Raw genomic sequence first — 8,537 nt, 5'->3', positions numbered from 1 at the left:
GCTAAATAGAATGAATGGCAAGATTGCAAGCGGTTTTGAATTGATGAATAGTTGCAGCAAACAAAAGTCGTCACGTCAATGTTGATACATGAGTTAAACATGCAATGGCTGTTGGTGTTGACAAATGTATTATGTACGTACTATCAATGCATACACAATCAAATCACATCGTTAGCTATTCCTTACGAGATCTGTGCACTCCCCAAAACCTAATCATAAATCGCCATAAGAATCCATGGCACATCGCACCCCTCCCCTTCAGCAACCATGGTATATCGTAATCAATCACATCAATAATTATACGGTGCCAACTGCCGACCATCAACCTCGAGCACCTCATTCCGATCTGACAGACCGCATGCATCATGCAACTGTTACTGCAGCGCAATGACCAACATGGCCCAGGAACCGCGGAAGCCACTGAGAGCACGTTGGTAGGTCGTGTATTAATCAGAGTAAATCATACGAGCTGGGCGGCAAAGCGTTGGACGTGTGACCCCTCGGGCGGTCAGTGGAAGACCCGTAGCCACCGCCGCGACTGGTCTACTCTTGGTCTCATGGCTCAGGCTCGAGATGCAGCCGATGGAGGTCTTCTAGAGGGCCTTGGATGCTGCTCAGAGCAGAAAAATGAAGCCATTGTGAGATGGACGCAGAGTCCGGCTTGTTTGGAGTCGTGACTGAAGTGACGTCGGCTGACGTGATAGTTTTCCGCTAAATATAACCTTCTCGTGTGAAGTGAACCTGATAAGAGATAAAAGCTACGAGAGAGTTGCTTTGTATTTGTAATTTGTAATTTGTTTACGTAATGTGCCAATCTGATTGTTAGCGCCAAAGACCAATTAGTGTGCTGGGGGCGATAAGATATCAAATTTGATTTATATCCATGACGGCGCCATGCCAAATGCGGCACATGCTCTTTTGGTTTCCCTTTTTTGATAGAGTGGATTCGCTGTATTGTTGGTTATATTGTTTTGTCTGCAAGTTTAAGGTTTTAAGATTTTTGTTCTTTTTTGTGTTTGCAAGTTATGGTCTGATTTGGTTAGATGGTTTGTTTTACGGACGCGAAGAAATAGCTAAATCGTCTGCGCTGTCGTTTCCATGGCTTGTCATTTGATAGAAGACTGATTATTGCCGGCATCCCATCTATACAGCCCGAAACAATCCGTGAGTGACCTACTTTATTGTTTCGTTTGAGTTCATGTTTTTTGTACCATTCTGTTTTCTGATTGTTTGTCACCCTTTTACTCTTGTGTTCATTTTTGTTATCATCATCAGCTGTTCTGTTCCTAAACGAAATTGCCGTTTTTCAGAAAACCAGTCAATACAAAATTCAGTAGCGAATTACTTTGCACTGCGTATTGGATATTGCCGGCAACAGTTTTGGATTGTCAGCTGCCATTAAAGACTTCCGGATCGTGTCACCGTAAGGAGCTTCTTGCAAGTTCGGCGCAAGGTATGGCCTTTTTTCTTTGCCTTCTACAATTCATCTAGATCAACCTCTACCGTTGGATACCTACTGGGATAATCGAAAATTGCTGCGCTATCGTCACACCTCCAGGATCGGGTGCTGTTACCGGCCTACGGGTTTGGTTGACCCCCCTTTTTTGAGTGTGTAGTTACTGAGGTCATCGGCTAGTTTGTGCGTTCTGTAGGAAATTCGCACTGTGTGATTGACCGACTCTGTACCGACCCAATTGCGATACGATCGAAAGTGGCAACCTCCCAGTGCGTTCGGTTTCTGCCACATTCGTTTGTAGGTTGATATCTTATCCCTCCAGCACACTGGTACTTTGGCACTTTGGCTAGTCCGGAAGATGTTGAAATTAAATACGTTGACACCGGGACAGCTGCGGATAATGCTTGATAAAATGGGACAAGACACACAGGGGTCAAAGCCAGTTTTGATTGAGCGGCTCAAAACGTGTCTAGGCCACGACAGTGTTCCGTCTGAGGTGCCGTCCGACCGTCTTTTATTTGAGTGTAATGGTGCCGCATCACCCGTTGAACCTGGAAGTAGATTACAGACGAGCCATATACAGGAATATGCGTATAATACGTATGCCAAAAGGGCAGTTTATGACGATTATGATACCGCGTCTTGCATTTCTGCCCAATCCTCAATAGCTTCTGAGAAGGCAAAACTAGCTGGTCTTCAAGCTAGGGCAGCATGTCTAAAGCAAAAGCAAGAGCTTGATCGACAAGCACAGAACATTCACGCCATGCAAGAGGCTCTAGAACTTGATATGCAAATTAAAGAAGTTGCTGCAAGAGAGGCAGCTTTAAAAAATGAAGTAAAAGGTCAAACCAGAGATCACGTAACTTCACAACCGATAAATGTATCTATGAGCAGAGAATCCACGTCTAAATTTGAGCTGTCTTCTTATCGGGACCATGTTATTGAGTCTCTACCTTCTCATAGCCACGACGACGCAGCTTACCAACTGGCTAAGCGATTCCACCTCCCCATGCTAGAAATGTCAACGTTTGATGGAGATTTGGGAAAATACCGGTGCTTTATGCGTGCCTTTCATGCAAACATCGTAGCCAAAGTAAGTAACGAAGAGGAAAAATTATCGTATTTGCATCAGTATACTCGTGGAAGACCAAGAGAAATAGTGTCCACATGTCTGCATTTACCGCCTGAGCAAGGTTTTACAGAGGCTATCAGTTTGCTCGAACGCCGTTATGGGGGCACCATTCAAGTAGCCGCGGGCCTCGTAGACCAATTACTGCAGTGCTCCAACTTAAAGGCTGATGACGTAGAAGGCCTAGAGACCTTTGCTATTCAGCTACGGGGTAGCATGAACGCGCTCTCAAACCTCCCATGTGGGACGGGCGCGGTGGATGTCAAAACCATTCGTTTGCTTTTGGAGAAGGTGCCGCCGTTCTTTAGAGACAAATGGAGAGTTAAAGTAGACGAAATCGAACAAACCGATCACCGTCAAGCGGAATTCAAAGATTTTGTTCTGTTCATCGAGCGAGAGGCTCGGATTGCCTGCAATCCATCGTACGGTCGGCATGTTACTTCCCAAAATGCGAAACAATTGTATGGAGAAAGAAAACCTGGACCAGGGAATAGCGTAAGAGGAAAGCTCTTATCTGGTAACGTGAATCCTTCACGTTTTCCTTTGACATGCCTTCAATGCGACCAAAATCATGAAATTTCGGAATGTCCCCAGCTTGGGAGGATGAAAAGGGACGAAAAGATTGAGTTCATCCATTCAAATCGACTTTGTTTTGGCTGTTTACGCCCAAATCATACTGCCAAATATTGTAAAGACAGGAAAATATGTAAGACGTGTCAAGGGTCACATCCAACTGCGCTTCACTTCGACCGGCAAGAAAGTTTCCTACCAACAGTCACATCAGGACATCTGGCATCAAGAGGCGGGGCAAAGTTACAAGTCGTGCCTGTGCGCGTTACACTCCTTGGAGTAACAGTGCCAACTTCCGCGTTTTTAGATTCCGGCAGTACCCATTCCTTTATTTCCCGACAGTTACTTGACCAGCTGGGGGCGCAACCAACTGAAAACACATCCGTTACACTTTCAACTATAAATTCAGATCAGAGAATTGCCACATGCATGGTCTCCCGAGTAATTATGGAAGATTTGGATATTACTAGCCGATTGGAGTTACCTCCTCTGATCGTTCTAAACCGGATACCAGTATCCAAAGAAGACGCTCCCGATGCAAATGATTTAAAGAAATGGCCATACCTTATTAATGGAGGAGTAAATCTAGAGGAGAATGTTCCGGGAGATGTGGGACTTCTAATTGGAAATAATGTTGCCGCTGTAATGGAACCGATTGAGGTAGTCCCAAGTCAAAACGGTGGTCCGTTCGCCGTTAGGACCAGATTCGGATGGGTTCTTGGTGGCGCAGAGAAGGCGACCAATAGTCGCCTCAAAGTTAACATTCACCAAACTCAGCTAACATTTGATGAAGATTCGTGTGGTAATAGAGCAGAGTACAAGACAGGTCCATCTGCGGAAGACCTTATCTGGCATTCGATTGTAGAGTCTTCCTGTACGTTTCGAAATGGGCAGTATGAAATAGCATTACCGTTCCGGAGCTCGTGTCCTGTCCTGCCTAACAATAAACTGATAGCTCACAGACGACTCGAGCAGCTTAGACGAAGATTTCAAAATCAGCCAAACTTTGCAGAAGAATACACCAGGCAGATGACCAAATTATTGGAAAAGGGATATGCTGAAGATGCTCCTGAGAGCTCTCACATCAGAGATGGGAGTGTATGGTTTCTGCCCCATCACGGAATTGAACAATCGGGAAAGAAAGATAAAATACGAGTTGTTTTCGATTGTGCTTGCCAGTTTCAAGGTACCAGCCTAAATGACGAGTTATTACGAGGTCCAGACTTTACAAATTCTTTGACGGACGTTCTCCTGCGTTTCCGGCAAGGACCTGTTGCCTTTATGGCGGATATCGAGGGAATGTTCTTGCAAGTAAAGGTTCCTGAACATCAGCGCGACTTCCTACGGTTTTTATGGTGGCCCGATGGGAACATCAAAGCAAGCCCAAAACAATACCGGATGACGGTCCACCTTTTTGGGGCCACGTCCTCGCCCAGTTGCGCGAACTTCGCCCTACGACGCACAGCTACGGATCACGGAACAGTATATGACCGACAAGTGCCTGGGACGGTTTTGAACAACTTCTATGTTGATGACTGCCTCGTGACAACGACTAGTGAAAACGACGCTATAAATCTGGCATTGAGCCTGAAGCAATTATGCTCGAAGGGAGGTTTTAATCTCACCAAATTTACCAGTAACAGTGTAATCGTACTGGACTCGATTCCTGAGGCCGATCACTCTCCCAAGATTAAAAGTTTGAACCTTAGAATAGACACTCTGCCTACAGACCGGGCGTTGGGCGTCAGTTGGAACGTGCAATCAGATCGATTAGGATACCAACTGGAGCTTAGCAAGTTTACAGGGAAACCTCTGACAAGAAGGGGAATGCTTTCTGCGATAGCCGCATTTTATGATCCCTTGGGTCTCGCAGCCCCCTACGTCATGCGAGCCAGAATGCTTCTGCAGGAACTAACTCGTTTACGGTTGGGTTGGGATCAATCCGTGCCCGGGGAATACTGCAAACAGTGGAGAAGATGGGTGGCCGATTTGGGACTTCTCTCTCTATATACACTTCCACGGTGCATCTGCCAAAGCGGTTTTTCGGCCTCAACCAGATTGGAGCTACACCACTTTTCAGACGCCAGCGAACGAGGCTATGGCGTGGCCTCGTACCTGCGAGTAGTCACTCAAGAGGGCCGGACGTCCTGCACCCTCCTGTGTAGTAGATGTCACCTAGCTCCAATTAAACCGCTTAGCATCCCGCGATTGGAGCTATCCGCGGCAACGCTAGCAGTTAAGGTCAATTTGGAATTGGAAAGAGCATTGGAGTTCAAGGTTCAACCCTGCCGCTATTTTTGGACCGATAGTACGACCGTCCTATATATATAATGAACGAAATAAGTATAAGTAATAAGTATATAAGTATAAATAAATCATATATAATGAACGAAACAGCTCGATTCCACATATTTGTAGCAAATCGTCTGGCGGCTATCCGAGATGGGTCGCTGTTAGAGGAGTGGAGGTGGGTTCCTTCGGAGGACAATCCGGCTGATCTCCTCTCACGCGGCTGCGATGCGCCCACACTCCTCGAAAAGGAAATGTGGAGACAGGGACCCGCTTTTCTACAAAATCCAAGGGAACAATGGCCTCATCTTCCAGGACTGGATTTGAATGGGCTCGACCCTGAAATGAAGGTAAAGGCAACCCCACTGAAAATGCACAATGAAAACCAGAGTCCTGTTCAAAAATTGATCGCCTATTATTCCTCGTGGCCAAGGTTGATAAGAGGCATCGTTTGGATTCGTCGGGTAATGGACAAGTTAACCCATTTATGCCCAGGAATATTGACCATCATGAAAATCGACGAAATCAAAATATGTTATGCTCCTACCAAGGCCTTGTATGGAATCGAAAATAATTTTTGCCTGCAGCAAAAGTTTCTCGAGAAAAACGTAAAAAACATGCGTTGCGAAATCGCAACGAAGGGCACACCGGGCGCCATCAGCGTTGCGAAAACGCAACGATGGGCACACCAGACGGACATAAAGTACACTGAACTGCCGTATATGCTAATATGTTTTGACAAAACATCAATCAACTGTTGACAACTATTGCTTGAAAATGCGGAACCCACATCCGTCATGCTCTATAACCCGCCTAAGAGCCTCAGTGAGGAAGCATAACTTCATGATTCGCGAACGGGGAGATGGCAACACGGTCATTATCAACCATTTACATTGTCCATTGCTGTTCATTTAAAGTTGTGGTCGATACGTATCCAGGGTGATGCTTTCTTTTTGGAAGCTAGACAGATCCATTACCTCCACCTATCAGACCCTGCACAAAGCACACTGAATACAATTAAACGGAGGATTGGGAGTAAACCAGTGCCTCTCGTATGCGCGTATATCCGCAATCATTTTTTAACCACCCTCCTAGGAGTAAAGTTAAATTCCATTGCAGGTTAGTCGTACCCACTCTCAGCAAAAAGAAAAAAGGACCGATCCGGCTCTAACAAATTACCCGCGTAAGGCGTAGCGCATCACAACAAATCGACTCCCAGTTTATCATGTTTACACCTAATCCAAAATTTTCATGGCCCCACTCTCAGCGACCTTCACGTGTAACCTCTTTCTCGAGACAATGCCAGGACAGAATGGTGATTCGACGTCAATCCGTCCTTTCCATCTTCAGGATAGTTGAATCCTCCTCCACGCCTCATCCCCCTGTTCCGGGCTGGACCGGCAACGTATATCGCAATCTGAATCGGGCAGCTCACATAGGAGCGCGCCTGTAGCCGGGTGCAGTGAGTGCTTGGGAGGGGGGAAGGGGGTGGGTCATGGGTGGCGGCTGCCCACTGGCTGGGCTCAGTCTCCAGTCTACGATTGACCGTGTCCGGTCAGACAAATGTCTCCCCTAATTCCAATAATCCTGCTAGCTCTAAAAATGGTCTGATTAGATAAAAAGCCTATCAAAGTAAGAAAACAGGCGTATACTCCACATCAAGCAGCTTATGAATCTATGCGAGTTATGAATCCTAAAAATTATTATTTTCCCATGGGTCCGCCCTCATTACCCCTGCCGAAGGGCTCAGCTACCCTCAGAGGGGGCCTATCCCACTATTTGCCGACCCTCAGTTATCTTTTCTAACGTAAATGCTGGTAGTCAGCAGATTCTATCCAGAGAATGGCGATGCCTATCTGTCGCCTGATACCAGAATACATCCCCGTTATTCATTATCTATGCACAATGTACATAGTAGATCCAATTCCCAAAGGACCTAATTATCTCTCAGCTCCGTTAGCATCGCCGACCGTTTGATGCATGGGTCCTTTTCCTACCATGCGATTTTCAGATGCATGGGAACACATTGCTTAGTGAACGAACAGCCCGAGGCCGAAAATCTGCGAGAGAAAAAGAAAGGAGTGTTTGTGGCTGTTTGAGCCAGCAAATATGAAATGTGTCGCAACATTTTACGTGCGAACGCACCTTGCACTAAACATACCTACGTCCCTCATGGCATAGGCGGCGGAGCGGGGGGAGGGGGCACCAGGGCACCGTGCCCCCCTTGATTTTGCCATTTTAACATTATCCCGATAGGCGTTGCATGGAAATGGAAATGGAAAGAATGAGACCAAAAGTCAGCAGTGCTCCCCCCCCCCCTTAATTGAATATGTTCCGCCGCTACAGCCTCATGGCTACAAAATGAGAGAGAGAGAAAGAAAGAGAGAGAGAGAAAGAGAGAGAGAGAGAGAGAGAGAGAGAGAGAGAGGGGGGGGGGGAGAGAGTTGGGGAACGAGGAGGAGAGGGAGGAAGATGGGGTAGAGAAAGAGAGAACCCACAGCGTATCACGAGTGAAGTCTACTGTTGATATTCATACTTCCGCTACCCTGCCAATGTGCCCATCGTTGCGTTTTCGCAACACCGCTGTCTTTCCGATGTGCCCTTCGTTGCGTTCCCGCAACGCGACCGTAGTCATATTTGAAAATAGTCACAAACCCTTTTTGTAGCATTATTTCTTAACAAAATGCATATCTACGCTATTGTAAGGACTCTGCAGAATATGTTTACACAATTTTCATTACGATATTATTAAGCACTTAGCCTACTTATCTTGGTTTTCGTGACGTCATCACTCACAAAACCTTCGTCTTCCCTCTGGGAGCTCTAGGCAGTAACTTACCGGCCGCACAGACTTGTAACTGCGTAGTATCATGCGCACAACCATGCTACACACGCTGAAACTTGTCTCATCGGTTAGTCTCTTTTACACACCTTTCAAGCTTCGATCACGTCGACGCTTGCTTGCGTTGCGAAAACGCAACGAAGGGCGTAAATGGGTTAATTAAGGGATAGAAATCACCTGTTTCGATCAACTGAACTGACTTTGAATGAGCTTGGACTAGCTGAAACCATTGTCCTCAAGCAAATACAAGG

General features: G+C 46.3%; 1 protein-coding gene across 1 annotated transcript; it reads left to right on the top strand.

Moving 5' to 3' along the window:
- The first annotated feature begins 827 nt into the window (after positions 1-827).
- LOC122391661 lies at positions 828-5,486 on the top strand. The gene is made up of 2 exons (XM_043385793.1): positions 828-1,164; positions 1,311-5,486. Exon 2 carries the CDS (start codon positions 1,815-1,817, stop codon positions 5,484-5,486), a length of 3,672 nt encoding a protein of 1,223 aa, XP_043241728.1. The 5' UTR covers positions 828-1,164; positions 1,311-1,814.
- Positions 5,487-8,537: the final 3,051 nt, after the last annotated feature.

This window comes from Amphibalanus amphitrite, unplaced genomic scaffold (genome assembly GCF_019059575.1).
Source record: "Amphibalanus amphitrite isolate SeventyFive unplaced genomic scaffold, NRLGWU_Aamphi_draft 000448F_arrow, whole genome shotgun sequence".
NCBI classification, from domain to species: Eukaryota; Metazoa; Arthropoda; class Thecostraca; order Balanomorpha; family Balanidae; genus Amphibalanus; species Amphibalanus amphitrite.
The sequence above is the reverse complement of the archived record's forward strand: the minus strand, read 5'-3'. Positions and strand labels throughout refer to the sequence as shown.